This window comes from Opisthocomus hoazin, chromosome 11, assembly GCF_030867145.1.
Source record: "Opisthocomus hoazin isolate bOpiHoa1 chromosome 11, bOpiHoa1.hap1, whole genome shotgun sequence".
Classification (NCBI taxonomy): Eukaryota; Metazoa; Chordata; class Aves; order Opisthocomiformes; family Opisthocomidae; genus Opisthocomus; species Opisthocomus hoazin.
This window is the reverse complement of record NC_134424.1, coordinates 2,495,983-2,516,389: the sequence shown is the minus strand read 5'-3', so window position 1 is coordinate 2,516,389 and position 20,407 is coordinate 2,495,983. Positions and strand designations below refer to the sequence as shown.

The following is a 20,407-nucleotide window of genomic DNA, read 5'->3' as shown; positions in this document are numbered from 1 at the left end:
CAAGTGACAGCCCAAACTGACCCAGGCTGTCACCAGCCACCGCCCGATGGCACTACGGGACGTGCAGGACTCCGCGTGGCCACGGGACGTTCGACATGCCACACGGGTCTGGTCACCTGCGGTCACCTGGCAAGATCTGGTGACCGTGCGATGGTGATGGAGAGGCAATTTTGCCACCAGATTATTTTTTTGCCTTAAAATAGACAATCTGTAGGGAGCATGTGTTGTTAGCATGCGACCTTTATCCTCTTGTGCAGATTTAATGAACAGAAAACTAATTTCAAAGCTGGGTATGCAAAATGGTGTCACGAACCTGTGATTGCCCGGGGCAGTTTGAGCAAGGAAACGCTCAGTCTCTCACACAAGCACCCCATCTGGCTCCACCAGCAGCGAGTGCTGCAGGATTAATCCCCAGGAGGAACAGGGAGAAGAGGCCCAAGTCCCGGAGAATTAGGGCACGAGCCCCTCTTTCTGTTTCTCCTTCAAACACCTTCACTGCTGCCATTTTTGAGAAGAGGTTTTAATCTAAAGATCAAAGGAATACCAGACAAAATACAGCCTAGTACATGTAAACATTTCTTGCTTGATTTTATTATCGATAAGAAGTTGGCAGTAAAGCTGAGGAAAAGCCTTGCCTGGCTGGAGCAGAACGGAACGGCTAACGCGGCTTTCCCCAAAACCCTCCCGTGTGACGGGAGAAGTATCACGATAAAACTCTGAGGCTTTGTGGGGAGCTGACTGGTGGGTTCTGCGAGCACCTACACTTTAGGATTGTTTCTTTCATGGATGCCACATCATCGACATACTAAAGTCTGTATTTGTGTATACTGAAATGATTTTATGCTGGTTTTTTCCTTCATTTGTGCTCCTGCAAAGCAAATCCATACTACACTGGTAGGTAATATTATACATTGATTTTTTTTTTTACTTGATCTTTTACTATCGTATTGCTTAGAAAAACCAGAAATTATCTGGGATCCCAAAGGACTTGCAAAATCCCACCTGCTGCATCCCACAAGATCCGCGGTCAGAAACAGCAACCCACACCCAACGGGGAACACCCATCCCACATGCTGCCTGCTCCGGAGGGACCGCAGCTCCGCCGTGCGTCACCGCGCAGGGCAAGACACCGTTCCTAAGGCCCAAATTCTTCGGCTGCAAAACCTGGCCCTGCCGTGGCCGGGTTATCCAACGGGAATCGCCGTTAGCGAGCCCCAGCGCACGGGAAACGCGCGGGTCCCACCCCTCTGAGCAGCACTGGCGTGTTTTATCCCTGCGTCTCGCCTGCACCATCCGCCGGCGGAGCCTCTCCATCCTCCACGAAGCCACAGCAGCAGCAGCGCTGGCAGGAGATGCGTCCGCCGGCAGCAGCCCCTCCGTTTCTCCCCCGGGCTGGGCTGCAGGACTGCTTGGACAAGGCTGTGTCTCCGCCCCAGCTCAGCCGCTGCTGCTCTCTGCCGAAGAGCGCAGCCTGAACCGCACACACAGAATCACACACACAGAGAATGGTCGGGGTTGGAAGGGACCTCTGTGGGTCATCTAGTCCAACCTTCCTGCCAAAGCAGGGTCACCTACAGCCAGGTGGGTCTGGAACATCTCCAGAGAAGGAGACTCCACAGCCTCCCTGGGCAGCCTGTTCCCATCTGCAGTACTCTGTCCAGTGCTGGGCTCCCCAGTTCAAGAAAGATGAGGAGCTCCTGGACAGTGTCCAGCGCAGGGCTGCGAGGATGAGGAGGGGACTGGAGCATCTGTCCTACAAGGAGAGGCTGAGGGAGCTGGGCTTGTTCAGCCTGGAGAAGAGAAGGCTGAGAGGGGACCTTAGAAATGCTTACAAATATCTGCAGGGTGGGGGTCAGGAGGATGGGGCCAGACTCTTTCCAGTGGTGCCCAGCGACAGGACAAGGGGCAACGGGCAAAAACTGAAGCAGAGGAAGCTCCAGCTGAACATGAGGAAGAACCGACATAAAAAGTGTTTGATAGTGCTCCGCAAAAAGTTCCCATTAGCTGTCTAATGAACAAATGTGGGTACAGTTAAACGCTGACATCACCCAAAGCTAAATTAATAAGAGAAAAACCACCAACAGAGTCAGACGAAAAGTTTCTTCAGAAAATCTGCACTGAAAACCTTCTGCAGTGCCATGACTGAAAAATTTCCACCTACATTAACTCATTTCACATCCATTGATTTTTGTTTTACCAGTTGGAAAGTAACCACCCCGCACTCCTCCTTACCACCTTTCAAATAATCTCCGACTGCTGGACATACCCAGAGAAAGGTATTCACTTTGTTGATACTTTTACCAAGCTCTGCTACTTTCCCCTGAAATTTTATAGCTCTGTAAAGGAGGATCCAACGCCAAAAGCCTGCTTTCCTTTTCACTGTGACAGAGCTGAAACGGCAGTGGTGACAAAGCCAACAGCGAGGCACTCGCCCTTTCTCATTTTCCACAGAGAAACACTTCACAGTGCCTCTTTAAAAGCTTTCCTCACCAAAAACTTCACTGATCAGATGATTTGATTTACTAATTTCTGGGAACGAGAAACGGGAATTCTGCAGAGGCCGTTCCCCAGGCGATGGGGAAATCACCGCCCGCCCAGCTCCGCGCTGTAACCGATGGCACTGCCTGCGCTGGGCAAGGGCCGGGGAACTGGGGAAATCCCAGTAACCCGTGCCCGCTGCCTGGAGAGCCGTGGGGACCGCGCACCCAGACGGGCCGAACGGGACAGTCACAGAAAGACTCCGGGTGCCACCACTGCTTGTTTCCCAGCCCTGCCCACGCAGCCTACAGCCAGGTCTTGGAACCCTCTGCTGCCTGGCATTGGCTCCCAGGGCTGAGGCTACGAGCAGGGCCAGTTTAAGCAGCCGGACCTTGCACTGTGAGCGCTGGCGGGTTGAACCAGGTGGCCCTGACAGGTTGCTGAGGGAGCAGCAAGAACGCTTAGCAGCGAACACTGCTGCTGGTCAGGCTCCTCGGAACGCAACACCAAACAAGCACCCATTGAGTTCTCAGCCATGACAACGCGCACCCCCCATTTTTTCTCGCAGCGGTGAGGACCATCCGTGTGACATCCAGATCTCCTCCTGAGCCCACAGAGACGTGAAGGCCATCTCGGGAGTGCCCAGGCTGTTGCGTTCCAGGGCCCACCGGATTTTATGGTCTTTCCCCTTGCAGGAAGTGTTAACGTAACACTACGGCATCTGGAAAATGAACAAAACCTCTCTCAATCAAATCCCCCCCCTCGGGAAGGGTCTCTTCCCTCCATGCGGTTTTCCTTTTTGTCTCCAGAGAGAGGAACAGCAGTGGCAAACCAACGAACCAACTGAAAAACTCTTGCAATGTCCATGGCAGAGCTTTTTCCTGGCGGCTGCCAACACACCCCCGTCCCCGCGTTCCAGAGCAGCCCTTGGCAGGAGCAGCCAGCACCATCGCTGTTGTTACACCAAACCAAAGTCACCTTAAAGCATCTTTCTTCCAGACTTTTGGAAAACTGATGGTACTTCACCATTTCTATGTTGAGGGACGCAGTGAATTTAAATGACTTCAACCACATCTGTTTAATCATCGATGCCATTTGAAAGATCCGTTAGCTTGAAATACCATTTCAGCTTTTCTGCTGTTCTTTGCCCCCGCTCTCCCACACGCAGTACGTCAGCAAGAACAACATCTCCCCACGGCAGGGAGGGACACAGCCCAGGACCCGCGACGTGCTCCTCCTCCAACACAGCGAGCATCTGGCAGCAGGGCTGCGAGACAGCTTGGCGTTGGCTTTGTTTGTAAACAGGATTCGCGTACTGGGGAGCCTGGAAAACGGGCTGGTCGCCGAGACCGGGGTGCAGCGGCGTCCACAGCTGGGAGATTCGGTCACAGCACCCCCAGATCTGGGAACGCCGCGGTAAGGAATGTGATGGGTACGCAGGGACCAACTCTCTCCAGCTCTCTCACGGAATTACCTGATTCCTGCCTACGAAATCGCTCTCTCATTAAACCAACCGCTGTGTATTTAACAGTAGGAGAAGAAGAGAATATGGAATCGTACCTTCTCTCTAAAGCAGTGCCACCACAGATGAAAACCCCGCGGAGATCTTGCAGAGCTTTCGCAGCGACGCGGAAGCTGAACGCCAGCTCCTTCCATGGCACGCGCAGCCTGTGTCGCGGACGTGTCTTGCGTACCTTTATAATTACTGTGCCCACAATTCCCATTGCTATCATCATTATTATTATTATCCTCATCCCTATTATAATTATTATTCCTTACAGCCACTGAAATCTGCATTTCTCAAGGTAATTTCCCTTCCCAGCTGAGGGACAGACAGAAGGATTTTCCTCTCCATAAGAGAGTGCCAGGAAAGTGCCAGGAGCTTTTCAACAGGACTCTCCTGCGGAACTCGCTGCCTCTCAGCTGACACGGGGCTGGGGGTTTTTACGGCCTTTTCACACGTTAGCACCTCTCCCCCTGACCGCTTTCCCCGCAGTCCTCCCCGGCACAGCTCAGCCAGGGGATGCAAACCGAAACGTGGCTGAGAGCCGAACCGACGACAGCCGTAACGGCGACCTGAAGCGACCCACAGAGATGGCAAAATGCAGTCTCAGGTGCACGCCAGCACCGGCTCCCTAACAACCCGCGGAAATGAAGGAAAACTAAAATAAATGAAGTCATGAATTTTAAAGCTGATGGCTTTTTTAATTTTTATTGACATCCAGTCTTAGCCCCGCTGAAATTGGTGATAAACTTCTTGCAAAATTATTAGTTAAAAACTTCTTTTTAAGCCTAAGGCAAGGTTTTTATAGCCTCTTACTGAATATTACTTGTGTGTCACACAAGGCAGTAAAATAAAGCTGCACTCTATAGCATCAGTCGTTACTTAATTCTTTGCTTTTTCCCTAAAATGTCTTAGTGGCACTTGCCCAAAATCTTTCTCTATCTAATAATATCATCACCAACATGCCTTCTGCTTTCCAAAGCAATGAAATGCAGAACCGCACCTCGCTGGGTCCCAGCAGCAAGTGCTCCTTCCCCACGAGCCAGCTTTTTCGCTTTCCTGCCTCGCTGCAGCACCTATGTCGGCAGCACCCGGAGAACACCGGGTTCCTCACACCACCCGACCGCCCAAATCAAACCTGTGCTCAGAGCAAACACCAGCGCCACAGAAACATCCTTGTGTGAAGCCAAACGGGATCATCTATGGGGCGGAAAAAAATACGCTGAGCGATGAAAACGCCTTTTCTAGCAGAGAAATGCTGGTGCCGGCTTGCCAGGATGGGGTTGGGCGGGTGCCTGGCTCCAGCGAGGAGGGGAAGCCCCAGCACGCACCCCAAGCACACGAGACCCAGATTCCAGCACCAACAGAACATCAACATTTTTCATTTCCCGTGCATTTGATGAGTAAATATTTCAGGCCACTGGAGCTTGTTCCTCAGTCTTACAGAATCACAGAATGTTGGGGTTGGCAGGGACCTCTGTGGGTCACCCAGCCCAACCCCCTGCCCAAGCAGGGTCACCCAGAGCAGGCTGCACAGCACCGCGGCCAGGCGGGGCTGGAATATCTCCAGAGAAGGAGACTCCACAGCCTCCCTGGGCAGCCTGGGCCAGGGCTCCGTCACCCTCAGAGGGAAGAAGTTCTTCCTCGTGTCCAGCTGGAACTTATTAATGCACACAGTTCCACTACTGAAATGCCATTTCCAACAAGCTGATATTGTACAGGAATCCTAAATGACCTTGGCCCGCCTGCCTGACCCCAACCAGCCAAAAAGCTCTTCTGGCACGATTCTCAGGTCATTCATCTTTTATCCAGGTGTATGCAAGTAGCGCCGAGTCATGAACCACGAACAGATGGGAAGTATCTTATATTTATGACCTGCCATCTTTTTTTTTTTTCCCAGAAATTAATTTTTCATTAAATCACTTTGAAAATCTTTGAATTAACTTCATAACCTCATTCAAGGAGGAAGGATCACCTAGAACAGGCAGTTTCTAAGAAAACGCCGACAGGGTTGACCATCTGTGCTCAACCGATCAGCAAACTGACCCTCCGGATAACGGACAACAGCCAACGAGCGGGGGAAAAACACCCAAGGCAGATGCGGCATTGCCGCTTTTTGTGGAATCAGTTTTCCTCGTCTCTGCTTCCTTCTGCGGGGGGCATCGCCCCACTGCCTCCTTTCACGTGCTGAATCGCTGCAGATAGCTTATAACCACGAGCATGAAGAAAAAAACAGATATAGGCTGCCGCGCCCCAAGAGGTTTTGTAAATGACAGATGAAAATATAATACTCCAGAGCGCAAAAAACACAAGTTTGTGGTGGGTGCTTTGTCAAAAGGTTTACAGGTTTTGAGTGTTTCAGGTGTTGAAGTGCACGCGGAGTGCCCTCGATGGGAGCACAGCACAAGCGCCAACTGTTCGCCACAGGCTGCTGGGGAAAAGCCTGCTGTATGTTCATATTAGAAAATAAAACAACAATTTAAAAGAACTGAGCGAAATATGGATTTCTGAAACAACTAGAAGTCAGTGGAGATGGGTTTTGCCGAGTCCCACTGCGGGACGCGGCGCGGTGCCATGGCTGGGGCACAGCAGCACCACGGCCCCTGCCCGCAGCAGCCGGGGTATGAACCCGGCACGTTCCTCCGACTGCATTTGTAACGGGCTTTCCAAGGCTTTAGAAAAAAAATCAAATTGCACACACCCAAGGCACTGCTAAACTTACATTTACACAGCAAAGTCAGGTCAGCTCCTGAATCAAGCAATACCAGAAATAAAATGACTTCCGCTCAGTCTCAGCAAAGGCACTTGCATTGCACGACCACAGAGGAGTTTTTCTTCTTCGTTATTTCTCATCCAGTGAGCAAGATGAAAGGGTAAAATGAAGGCTGTTCAGGCAACCTGAATTCTGACGTTTCGAGACTGTGAACTTCTCAGATCAGGAAACACTTCATACGTAATCTGGGTGGATAATACATGCACGAACTATGCACGAGGACAGGCGTCTAGGTACTTGGCAACACATCTTCATATACTGTATATATACATATACAGGCCAAATCTGGCCTTCAACAGAACAGCTCAGGTCCTTCAGCTCCGCTGACAGGGGCAGAAGGGGGCCAGAGGAAACAATTTAGTCCTAAATATTTTCCCTGTTGGCTTTACACACTCCCTGGAGCCCTGCTATTTATATGTGTGAATGATTTCTTTCTCTGTCCAGTCACCTCCTTTGATTAAATATATTAGTTGCCTTATATTAGTTGCCTTTTAAGTTATTTGAAGGCTACAATCATTTTAAAATTAAATGAACCTTCAAGTACCCGTCGGGAACCGTGCGCCAAACTGACATTTCCATAATGCAAAAAAATTGCAGTTGCACTCATGTTATTTAATTAAACTGTAGTCTTTATCACATAAACCAAACGGGGGAATACTAACCATGCTTTTTACTTCTGGAAAACGAGTAAAACAGAACGCTACTGGAGGCTTTTTGTTGTCACGGTCAAATTCTGTCTGCATTCAAACAGCTGACAGCTTGAACCGTCACACTGCGCCAGCTGTGATTTCACCCGGCGTCCGCAAAGGTCCCCCGAAAGAACGCTTCCACATTTTACCCAGCTAATGATCGATTATGGCCAAGCAGGAAACTTTTAAAAACCTTTCCTCCCTTTAAGCGGTGCAAAAGATCTGAATTTAAATGGCACATTTCAGGCCCTCGCTTTCCAGTCTCTTTGGAGCCCGGGGAACAACAGCAGCCCTGCTTTTGAAGAGCACACAGAAATACTTCTGGCCCAAAGAAAGGAATGCAGTTACAAAAAGAGGAAGATAAAAGCAATTTCCAGTCCCAAACCTACAGAATCCCCTCCGTCTTGGCCTATTCTTTCCGACTAAGCCTCGTTTTGCAAATCAAAGGACCAGCTGCTAAACTTGTCTCTAAAAAAGGGGTAGGCTGGGCAAGCCCAAGGGATGCCGCCCGGCTATCAATCAGTCCCTCGTGTCCTCTCGCTCCGACCAAGAGCCTCGGCGTCCCGGGAGCGACCAGGAGCTCCGACGCCCACCGAGGGTCTCCCGGGGTGGATCAGTGACCGGAGGCTGAGCCTGCGGCCAGACCGCGTGGTCTTCACCCCCATGAAGCAGCTGGGCCCTTCCAGAGGACGCTTGGCCGTCGGGGCAGAGGCAGCTCGGGGCAGCTTGGACCCCGCAGAGCCACCGCAGGGTGCGACCGACGGCCCGTGGACACGTCGGGGCTGCACACACCGAGCCTGAACGCCGACAGGGCTTAGAGAAAGCAGCGGGTGTCCTCTGCTGTGAAGTTAGATGTTACTGGGACAAAACAGGGTGGGGGAGAAGTTTTCTCTTTGGGTAAAACTTATAAAAATCCAAAATTTCACATGTAAGCTTCAGAAGTACATTAAAAACAACCCTCGAAACATTTTTAGCTTTCACTACTGCTTAACAAGACGTTCTCCTCTGCGAAAAGACCCTTCAAGTTGTATTTGTAGTTCTATCTGTATGTTGTATTTCCCTTTGTGGTCTAAGCGATTGCTGCTTTGTAAAATTTATCCCGGGCAATTAATAGATCAAGCAGAGAATCACGGCACTTCTTTCGCCAAAAGAGGTTTTGGCAGCTCTGGGCTGCAGCGGGAGCTGCTGCCACACGCCGAGCCCGCGGGTCCCAGCCCTCCAAAAGTTATTCAGCAGCACTGCCCAAGGATGTCACAACAGCAAGGTAAAAGTAATCCCATTAAAACGAACATGGCAGTTTATCCACCCAAAGACAACACACATCACACCTGATAAAAATCGCTGCTTCCCATCCCCAAACAACAGGTGCTCGGGGAGAAAAGTCAAGACAAAAGTGCTAAAGCCTTTCACATACTTTCTCCAATTTCTACAGCAACGGAGCTTTGACAGAGGGCTTCTGACTGCTCAATTTGATGGCCAGGCGGATTTATAAAAGCTGAAGCGCTGAGTTTCCTAGGGGAAGACATAATGAAATAAATGCACTCATGAATATGTATGGCAGGAGGCGGCCATCTGTTCTCCACCAACATCTTTTCTTCAAACAAGTTTCAAATATTTCGGCAGAGAAGTCGTATCTTTATTTCCATGTATAAAATTAGACCTTCAGTTTTCACCATCTCTGGTCATTAAGTGCTATTGTTATGGAAATGTGTTTTTTTTCCCCAATGACCATCAAAAGATTGAGTGATAATAAAGTTTTTACATAGCTCAGGTGGAGATTTGAGCGCTTCTGCGTAGAAGCTTCCAAATATTGGTAATCAGGGCACGCAGCACATAATGTAAATATAACTTGCTCTGTCCTCCTTCAGAGAAACGAGAGCCCGTGATGCGCTGCCCTCATTTGTATCCTGCATCCATCTGATTTCCCTTTCGTTTCGAGAGAAAACATCGTAAGGCATTTGTATTCAGTATTCACGCAGCCGGCGCGGACGCTGCTGTGCATCGGGGGGAGCGGGGCAGGAGCGGGGCAGGAGCGGAGGAGCCGCTCTCCCCCGGGCCCTGGGCAGAGCTGGGAGCGATCCGGGCGCTCGCCCGCGCCGTGGGATGCCCCGGAGTTTTCCCGGGAAAGCCGAGCGGACCCTGGGCCACGCTTCCCTGCGCTCGCAGGTCCTGCTCCATCTCCCAGTACCACACCACGGGGAAGCCAAGCCTGAGCGCGGCTCTCACGGGCAAAGCCCGCTTTCCCTTCACGTCAAACACTTCCATTTATTTTATTTGTTCTTGTGGACAAGGCAACAACCCTTCCCCGTGTACAAAGAGCACGTGTGCGTGGTTTATAACCCCAGCACGTCTCAGAGCCCGGCGCTGGGGCTGGTGCAAGGGCTGCCAGCGCCCCAGCACAGCACGGCGGGGAGCCACGGGGCGCGGGGTGACTCTGGTCAGCCCTCAGTGACCGCTGACACTCCCTCGCTAGCCAGACCTCTGGTTTTCTGGGGATATGAAGGATTTCTCTGAACACCAAAGGAAGAACAAGGGATGTCCACTGCAGAGTTACATGTAGAAAGCCTTCCCGTCACACCAGAGCCCTCCGGAAGCCCGCAGGCTCCGAGGCGACCGGCAGCGGAGCGAGCGAGCACCAGCACATCAGTGGCAGGGCCACGGCCGCAGAAGCAGCGCGGGTTTTGGGGCCGACTGGCGACCGCCGCTGCACCCCGAGAGGGCTTTGGAGCAGCACAAGCTGAGACAGGGGAATGGAAAACCAAACCACTGTAAATCACAGGCTGTGTGGCAAGAGGAGCAGAGCTGAAGTCTCTTGTAGGAAGAACGTATCTAAAGCACTTTGCTATCTGTTGCCCCGTTCGGTGTTAATTAAGTCAGCTCTTCATTACTCAGAGCAATGATGAAGCCCAGACAGACCACATGAACAAAACTCCAGCTGATACCAAAGAAATTAGTCTGTAAGAACATACTTACGCCGGACGGCACTGGCACAGAGCTCTCCTGGAGGGACTCACCAGCCTGGCCAAGGTCCCCGCCGGCTTCCAGCCCAGCGGGCTCCGGCAGCACGGGGGGCTCCTCCGCACCCCTCAACCGCTTCACAGCGGCGGCTGCAAGTCCCGACAGCACCGAGATGACGTTCAGGAACGGGATCTCACGTTTGATGGGAAGTTTAGTTTCAAAATGCAGCAGATGGACGTGAGGTGTCTTGTGCTGAACTCTGCAAAAAGAAAAATAAAATAAAAACTGGGGGGTTTGTTTGGCTGTTTCAGTCTCGTAACCCAAACCATTCCTTTGCATTTCAGCCTGCTGAAAGTATGTATGTTTCTGCTTTTAGAAATATATTTTAAAACAAACCCAAAGGAAAAGATGTGGTAGTAAAGGCATTAAAATGTAACATCACCTAAACAGTCAGGATTTTTCAAAACAAACCTCAAAACGTCAATGCTTGCGCAAACCTTTCAATGTCACTGAAGTGAGGTTTTGGTGACAAAAATGCCAGACCAGGACTTTGCCACGCGCCCTTGCTAGGCAGTGAGAGCAGGCAGCGATGCCAGAGCACGTGCGTGGAAACGCAACCCGGTGATTTCGGACACAGCCGCTCCGCCGGCCGCAAACTCTTCCTCCAGCCCGGCCACGCCACTCGCGGTGCTCGGCCTAAAGAATTGCTCTCTGAGGACAAAGGGACTCTGACAAACCCGAGACAGGCCCCCAGAATCAGGGCATGAGAGCCCCCACGATTTCACAGCCCCTCGGCTGCAGTCACTAATTAGCCGGGCCGCCCGTAACGAGCACGCAGACCCCGCGAGCTGCCATCGCAGCCCCGTGGCAGGTTGGATCCGTTTATCGCCCCATCCATGCTCTTAAATTCAAAAGCAGGAGTCGAGCTCTGCGGCAGAGCCTGCAGCTGCGAGAGCTGTGCCGTGCAGCTAGTTAGAGAGCTCGTCAGCGTAATTACACAGCACATTAACCCTCCTACCATCGGCATCTCCCCTCTGGACGCGCGGCTTGCTCACTCGCCACGGCGAGCGGGGAAGCGGCCGGGCTGGCTCGCCGGCCTCTGCACCCCAGCCACGCTCACCTGGAGAGGGGGAAAACCTTGGGCTGACTTTGGGGGCCGATCTCCTAAATTAATTTCTGCAGCCGATCTGAAGCGTGGGCAACCTGGGCAGGTGGGACCGTAAACGGCTTTTCCGTTTGCATCCAAAATTCGGGCATCGCGCTCAACCTGCTCAGCCACTTCCACTCAAAGGTGCAGATTATTACATTTGCATAATAACTATCTACAACTAATTATCCACATTTGTTCATGGGAACAGCCACTTTCTGTAGGGCTTAAAATTACCATAAACTGTGCATAAGAATCAAGAAAACACCGATTTATCTTATTAATAGTGGCAAGTTTACGCGTTAATTAGCCGCGTGTTCCTTTGAAGACGCCTTAAAGCGCTCTGAGGAGCAGCTCGCTGGCCGGGCGCTGAGCGTTTCGCGGGATGCTGCAGGCCAGCGCCGACGCAGAAGAGAAGCAGCAGCTCTGAGAGCGGCCGGCGAGCGACGGGGGCACAGAGGGAGCCGCCATCCCGGGCATTTCTGCTCGGCAGACGCTGTGCGGGCACTGCCCAGCTGCAGAAACCTGTCCAGAGGTCATTTAAACCAACAGTTTGAGGCTGAGTAAGATAAAGGTAACGGCTTACAAACAGCCCCCAAAGAGCACGACAGCAGCCGTGTGCACACAAGCTCGGCAAGCGCCCTGTGTGGGGAGAATCGGCAGCAAGTTCTGTTTTCTGCATTTTTCAACATAGAATCGCACTGTAGAATCATTAAGGTTGGGAAAGACCTCTAAGATCACCAAGTCCAACCATCAACCCAACACCCCCATGCCTGCTACACCATGTCCTGAAGTGCCACATCCATGTGGCCAGCAGGTCGAGGGAGGTTCTCCTTCCCCTCTACACTGCCCTGGTGAGGCCCCATCTGCAGTGCTGTGTCCAGTGCTGGGCTCCCCAGTTCAAGAAAGATGAGGAGCTACTGGAGAGAGTCCAGCGGAGGGTTACAAGGATGATGAGGGGACTGGAGCATCTCTCCTACGAGGAGAGGCTGAGGGAGCTGGGCTTGTTCAGCCTGGAGAAGAGAAGGCTGAGAGGGGACCTTAGAAATGCTTATAAATATCTGCAGGGTGGGGGTCAGGAGGACGGGGCCAGACTCTTTCCAGCGGTGCCCAGCGACAGGACAAGGGGCAATGGGCACAAACTGAAGCAGAGGAAGCTCCAGCTGAAGCCGAGGAAGAACTTCTTCCCTCTGAGGGTGACGGAGCCCTGGCCCAGGCTGCCCAGGGAGGCTGTGGAGTCTCCTTCTCTGGAGATATTCCAGCCCCGCCTGGACGCGGTGCTGTGCAGCCTGCTGTGGGTGACCCTGCTTGGGCAGGAGGTTGGGCTGGGTGACCCAGAAAGGTCCCTTCCAACCCCAACCATTCTGTGATTCGGTGATCCATACGGTTTGTGAACCTCTCCAGGGATGGGGACTCCCCCACTGCCCTGGGCAGCCTGGTCCAATGCCTGACCGCTCTTTCAGCAAAGAAATTGTTCCTCACATCCAACCCGAACCTCCCCTGACGCACCTCAAGGCCCCACACTTCTGGACACATTTCTATCAAGGTGCAAAACTCAGGTCCTGTCTCCTGGGGATCTTAGGGGACTTGATGGTATTCTCAGTACCCCGGTTGCTTAGCAAGTGTCTGCTGAAAAGCCTTCCCCTACCAGAGGCTGTCAGAGAGCAGTTCCCATAATATTCATTGATGCTTCATTTTTTTTTCAGCAGCAGGTGGTACAATTTCAGTATCTGCAAACGTTATACACTCAAATCAAGATTTTTCTGCTTAATAGCTACAACTACAAAGTGTTATTGTTCCTACACAAATTTTTAATACCTCCACTAAAACCTAAAGCAAGAACTTGCGTTCAAGAAAAAGATGTTCCCATGAACCTTTAAGTGAGGTTTTCACTCTGGGAAAAGACTACAATAACACAGCTTCTAAAACATAGAGTCATTTCCTATTTTTTCCTGCGCTCCGGAGACACCCTCCTTCATGTTTATTAATGTAATTGCCAAAGCTATGTGGATGCTCAGGGAGAACTGGACAAATTCCTTGGAAACTTCCAGCCAAAGACAGGAATTCAAGCCAGACTTTGTTGCCCCTCGTGCCGCTGGCAGTGCCCAGCGCTTCGGTACAGAATTCCCACCCTCAGGAACGCCCTGGAGCGGGCTGGAAGGATGCTGCGGGAGCAGCAACTGGGGAATGCCCCGGCTCGGGGCTGGTTTGTGCTGGGGTGGGCAGGACCCCAGCCAGGTTTGCTCTGAGAAAGGGAAGAACCAGGCTCTGCCGCTCTGCATCAGGAGGCGGAAAGGAAAAGTCGGTGACCTGGGTGTCAGGAGGACGGGGCCAGACTCTTTCCAGTGGTGCCCAGCGACAGGACAAGGGGCAACGGGCACAAACTGAAGCAGAGGAAGCTCCAGCTGAACCCGAGGAAGAACTTCTTCCCTCTGAGGGTGACGGAGCCCTGGCCCAGGCTGCCCAGGGAGGCTGTGGAGTCTCCTTCTCTGGAGATATTCCAGCCCCCCCTGGCCGCGGTGCTGTGCAGCCTGCTCTGGGTGACCCTGCTTGGGCAGGGGGTTGGGCTGGGTGACCCACAGAGGGCCCTGCCAACCCCAAACATTCTGTGATTCTGTGACCCACACCCACCGGGAGCTCAGCTGGTATCTGTTCCTTAGGCTCATCCCCCAGATCTTTCTGACTTCCAAAAGCAACTGCAAGAATACAACGAACAAATGAGACACAGCTTGCAACAGTCAGTTCTCATTTACAAGACCCCAACCCCCAAACCTTTACTTTGTACTGGTACAAAGAACAGAAATGTAAAAACAAGCCACCAGCCCACAAAACAACGGATTATTTGCTGCTTTTTCATTAAAGTAGACAATAACATTTAGTGCAAATGGTCTGCTTTCAAACAAACACTCATGTGCTGCACCGAATTTTCACAGAAAACAGGTCCACTATGGGTCCCCTTCTGCTCTGGAGTTCGAACACAAAGCTTCCTCTAATAAAGCCATGAAAGCACGGAATCTGCTTCCCACAATATAAGCTACATGACTATAAATCTTCCTTCCATCGGTTTAATAAGAGGACGGATTTAACCATTCTTTCTTGTCAACCATTTCATTCATTTCTTAGTAAAGAAACTTCTGGGTTTGAGGCACGTTTTCAGGTATTCATTGTGCCTTGGCAATTCTGAAAAGAGCTGTAGTGTAATTGCCAAGTTTTTAATCTAGTCATTGCGCATATTTTTATTTTTCATTTTCCCAAGCACAATTTGAACCTTCCAGAGAGATAACAAAAAACAGAATAATAAAGGGGTCTTCTACAGCCCATCAGGTGAGATTCTCATCACACACCAACCCCATGCAGCTAAAAATTAAATTGCAAAACCTGTATCAGCTGCTCTCCGACACTGTTTTCCATGTCAATACAGTAGCAAGTCATAAATCAACCCCAACGTGCCACAGCCAGCAGTGTCCCTGCTTTTCAGCAATCTGCTGGAATGATTGTCCTGGCCGGATGCGAGGGCATAACCCTTGGGCTTAATTCCTTCCCACACACACCCTGTCATCTCCTTTTCCTTGCTTCCTGAAAGTGGTGTCCTCCACCCAGGTACCATCACGCCATGATCACCATCGGTGGCCCCGTTGGCTGCACGCTCTGGTGCTGACTCCCTCATCATCTCTGCAGACCTACCCAAACACCACACACCAGCGAGGCAAATGGAGAAACAGCTCCTTGGTTTTCAGGCAGAAAAATTGCTTTTTAAAATGCAGACCCGGTATCCATCACCTCCTTGCTGGGCAGTGTTTTCCATAGGGCAAGGTGGTCACACAGGAGGCCGGGCCTGGGGCTGGCTGGGCGCCCGCAATGCAGATTAGAGAAATCCAACGGCTTCTCACAGATGGCCGAGAGCTTTTTGCAAAGAATGTTTTTAGCAATGAGGCTGATTTTGATCTTGAACACTAAAGAAACATCAAAGGGAAATACCTGTGGGTATATGCTAGCGCTCTTGGAACAAGCATGGGCTCATGAATACCAGTTTAAAAATACTCAGTACAAATCTCATAGAATAGAATCATAGAATCATTCAGGTTGGAAAAGACCTCTAAGACCATCAAGTCCAACCATCCACCCAACACCACCATGCCTGCTAAACCATGTCCTGAAGTGCCACATCTACATGGTTGTTGAACCCCTCCAGGGATGGGGACTCCACCACTGCCCTGGGCAGCCTGGACCAAGGCCCGAGTACCTTTTTAGTAAAGAAAGTTTTCCTAATGTCCAATCTAAACCTCCCCTGACGCAACTTGAGGCCACTGCCCCTCATCCTATCGCTGGGAGAAGAGACCAACCCCCGCCTCCGTGCAGCCACCTTTCAGGTAGCTCTGGAGAGCGAGAAGGTCTCCCCTCAGCCTCCTCTTCTCCAGAAGATGGTACCATCTCCTTGCAGGCTACGCTAACAGTCCACCACATCCTGGCTCTTCTCACCTCGCAGCCCCACAGACGCTCGCTGCCATCGGACCTCGGGCTTCCCGAGATGCCGGGATGAAGCTGACGCTCAGCGAACGGCTCCAGGTCGTGTCTCCTCCGGTGGCATCTTCCCATCATGACCTGCAGCTTCGAGCTAAGACTCGGCGGTGGAATCACGGTGATAGGTGACGGGTTTCTCACGGCAGCGCCGGGTGTGGGAGGCAGAGGGAGGCTGAGGCCGTGAGCAAGAGCAAGGTACTTGCAGCAAAGACTGTCAGTAGCCCCGGGTGAAATCAGAAGGACAGTTATTGAAAATGGCTGTTATGGCTTCATTTCTCCGCAAAATGTGCAGCAAAAAAAGAAAACCTGAAAGAGTGAATCTTGAATGCACGACACTTTACACAAGCTTCCCATTAAGAATTTCCCACAGTGTGCAAAATTAATTTTGATTTATCTTCTACACTGTTGCTTCTAGAAGCGACTGAAGAACAGAGGGGGGGTGCATAATTTCATTTAAAAATGCACTGTTTCAGGCTAGGACCCAGTGGCTCTGAAAAGCTGTTTACAGTTATGTTTTCCAAGTTCGCCTTTGAAGACCTGCATTATTTCTAATCTCACCCCGAGAAAACGTTTGTAAATCTGCTAAATGACTCAAACTGGAATTTGCAGTCTTCTCGCTCTCAGCTTGCAGATCACTGTATCAAAGAGCTTCTCTGCCCAGCTATGTTTTCACAGAATCACAGCATGGCAGGGGTTGGCAGGGACCTCTGGGGTCACCCAGCCCAACCCCCTGCCCAAGCAGGGTCACCCAGAGCAGGCTGCACAGCACCGCGGCCAGGCGGGGCTGGAATATCTCCAGAGAAGGAGACTCCACAGCCTCCCTGGGCAGCCTGGGCCAGGGCTCCGTCACCCTCAGAGGGAAGAAGTTCTTCCTCACGTTCAGCTGGAGCTTCCTCTGCTTCAGTTTGTGCCCGTTGCCCCTTGTCCTGTCGCTGGGCACCACTGGAAAGAGTCTGGCCCCGTCCTCCTGACCCCTACCCTGCAGATATTTAGAGGCATTTCTAAGGTCCCCTCTCAGCCTTCTCTTCTCCAGGCTGAACAAGCCCAGCTCCCTCAGCCTCTCCTCATAGGACAGATGCTCCAGTCCCCTCATCATCCTCATAGCCCTCCTCCGGACTCTCTCCAGTAGCTCCTCATCTTTCTTGAAGTGGGGAGCCCAGCACTGGACACAGCACTGCAGATGGGGCCTCACTAGGGCAGAGCAGAGGGGGAGGAGAACCTCCCTCGACCTGCTGCCCACACTCCTCGTGATGCACCCCAGAAAAGCAACTTTATAAAACCAGGGTCCACTGACAATCTAGTAAGTCCATAAAGAAAATGTTCCTGTTTTCCACGCAACGCTGGAAAAGCCTTGGAACTTTTGAACAAGTAGGAGATGTAAGAGCAGCAATTGGTCTTTGTTAACAGCTAAGTGCAGAGGAAGGAAAATATTAGTAGAAAAACTGTATCTGTGCATACATAATACAGTTTCTGCAGTCAGGAGCTTTCACGAGATGCAGGAGTTTGACTCACTGTTGTAATTAAAATGTTCTGTAACGGCAGTAATTACCACATCAGGTAGGGCACAATGGATGGCAGCGCATACCTACAATATCACTGTTATTTAAAACTTTCATTTCACTTTTTGTAGCTTTTGCAGGCTTTAAGCAACTTCCTCCCACCCGTGGAGCATGAATTTTTTAAGCGGTACGAGGTGCAACAGCACAGCCCGAGCACCTTCGCTGAGTATATTGGTATTTTCCTTACCTTTCCTGTTCCCACACTCCAGAGCACCCAACAACGAACGGCAGAGAACAGATCGACGGTGTTTTTATAAAATACAGGTTTTTTGAAGAGAATTAGTTACAATAAAGTGATCAGCTGCAAACCCATCGGGGCACACCTTGGCGCTGGCAGCAGCTACGACCGCTCCGGACCGCGTCGAGGGAGAGCTGTGACGCCAAGGTCCCTCCCAGCCCTCCCACACCGCTGAGCATCTCTGCCCTCAGACACAAGGAAACTTCTGGAAGCCAACCCAGAGCATCCCAACCGTCGCTGAACGGACACAGCCCTGTCCCTTTGCAAATGGCTCCGAGGAGCATTGACCTTAAGCGAGCTACAGTTGATTTTTGGGGGGAAGGAGTGGGGTGTTAAGACCTATAGTATATCAAAGTAACACAAAGCATCAGATTATTCCTGCAATTCGGAGAATTCTGTTGTTTGGAGACTTTGCAGAGCGTTTCCAGTACTACAGGAACATGAATTATCTCTCACTTCTTGTATCAAACCCCAGTGTCATGTCTGGAAAAACACTAAACTGTGTCAATTCTCTGTCTTCCCCAGTTTCATGCAGTTCTCTGCAATCTCTTCCTGCGACAAAATCAACCCCTTCACTTTGGAAAGGGGCAATAAAGATGATGGATGCTTTTTGGAGTTTATTTTCGATGTGTCCATAAACATTCCCCTAATAGCTTATCACAGCTGATGAGCAGCTTTGCAAAGCCAACTGCTGTTGACTGAAAATATCTGACAATTTTTTTTTTGAGTATGCTGTACAGAAGGAATTATTTATATTTGAATAGCACTTTCCTGTGATCACGAAATATACATATTTGTCATAGTTAACGCTAGGACCAGCGACGCAGGCACCGTTAATGAGCTTTTATTAAGAAATCCTATTTTAGTCCCTCTCAACTCTAGTCCCTTCCTCGAGGGAGGCAGCCCGTGGCTCTCGATGCTTATCCGGCACCGCTTATTCTCCCCTACACACTAAGATAATTAAATCACTCTGCCAAATTCAAGACAAGAGCTGAAGCATCACCCACTTGATTTTCTCTCTGCAGACCTAAGGACCGTGCTACAACCAGGACGTTCCCCAAAACAAAATAATTCAGCCCTGAACGCCTCCTCTGTTCGCTAAGGGCCACAGGAACGATGCCACACTGTTTTAACACAGGCCTAATTTGAAAGCTGCTTTGGGATTTTGTTTTTTTTTACTGTTATTATTGTACCTTTAAAATGTGCATTGCTCTCTTTCCACCTCTAAAGAAAATCATACTTGCGTGAGAAAATTAAACCTACCCAGATTTTGGTGCTTAAGAGGCACTTTTGAGAGAGAAATAGGTGCACCATTTAGAAATACCATCGTTTAAAGGGATACCTGGGTTTCCAGGAGCGAAGCAAAAGTGCAAACCAGCAGCAGGCCACTGAAAAACACTGGTGAGCCACTTCACAGAATCACAGAATAGTAGGGGTTGGCAGGGCCCTCTGTGGGTCACCCAGCCCAACCCCCTGCCCAAGCAGGGTCACCCAGAGCAGGCTGCACAGCACCGCGGCCAGGCGGGGCTGGAATATCTCCAGAGAAGGAGACTCCACAGCCTCCCTGGGCAGCCTGGGCCAGGGCTCCGTCACCCTCAGAGGGAAGAAGTTCTTCCTCATGTTCAGACGGAACTTCCTCTGCTTCAGTTTGTGCCCATTGTCCCTTGTCCTGTCGCTGGGCACCACTGGAAAGAGCTTGGCCCCATCCTCCTGACACCCACCCTGCAGATATTTATAAGCATTTATAAGGTCCCCTCGCAGCCTTCTCTTCTTCAGGCTGAACAAGCCCAGCTCCCTCAGCCTCTCCTCGTAGGAGAGATGCTCCTCATCCTCGTAGCCCTCTGCTGGACTCTCTCCAGTAGCTCCTCATCTTTCTTGAGCTGGGGAGCCCAGCACTGGACACAGCACTGCAGATGGGGCCTCACCAGGACAGTGTAGAGGGGAAGGAGAACCTTCCTCGTCCTGCTGGCCACACTTCCACCACAGCCTGTATCTTTTCAGAAGTAAAAGTCGAGTGCCCGACCCGACAACAGCCTGACCTCCGCAGCCCTCCCCGCCGGAGCATCCCCTCCCGGGAAGGGGCACGGTGAGCACGGGCAGCGCGGAGGGCTCACCCCCCTTCCTCGCCAGCCGCCCTCGGCTGGAGGCCTGGCCTTGACGCCAGCCGAAGCGCTCACTCCTTGTGCCCCAGCGAGAATGATGTATTTAATACCTGGCACTCCGAATCTCGTCACGCCTTTAACTGTTCGCTTCCTTGCTTTGAGAAGCTGGGTTTAGTAAGCAATGCGAAAGGCAAGCACGCTGCTGTCACTTAGCAACCTAAAATGGGTTTTGGAACAAAGATCTTTACTTCTGGAACCACTCAGCAGCGGAGGCTGACGAGGGCCGAGGTGTTCGGGGACGGCGCAAGCCCCAGCCCCTCCTGCTGCTGGTCCTCCCCGGGGCTGTACACCGGGCTGCCTCGGTGCCTGCAGCTTTCTATCCTCACGTAAAACTCCTCAACTTCATGGTAAAGAGCAGGAAGGACAGAAAGAAGATGT

General features: G+C 51.3%; 1 protein-coding gene across 1 annotated transcript in view; it reads right to left on the bottom strand.

The window, feature by feature from the left end:
• Window positions 1-20,407, bottom strand: part of LOC142362677 (uncharacterized) — a 220,464-nt gene that overhangs the window by 37,021 nt on the left and 163,036 nt on the right. Inside the window, exon 7 of the mRNA XM_075432444.1 lies at window positions 10,459-10,661. Within this exon, the coding sequence (XP_075288559.1) occupies window positions 10,459-10,661 (203 nt within the window). The remainder of the gene's footprint in view (window positions 1-10,458; window positions 10,662-20,407) is intronic.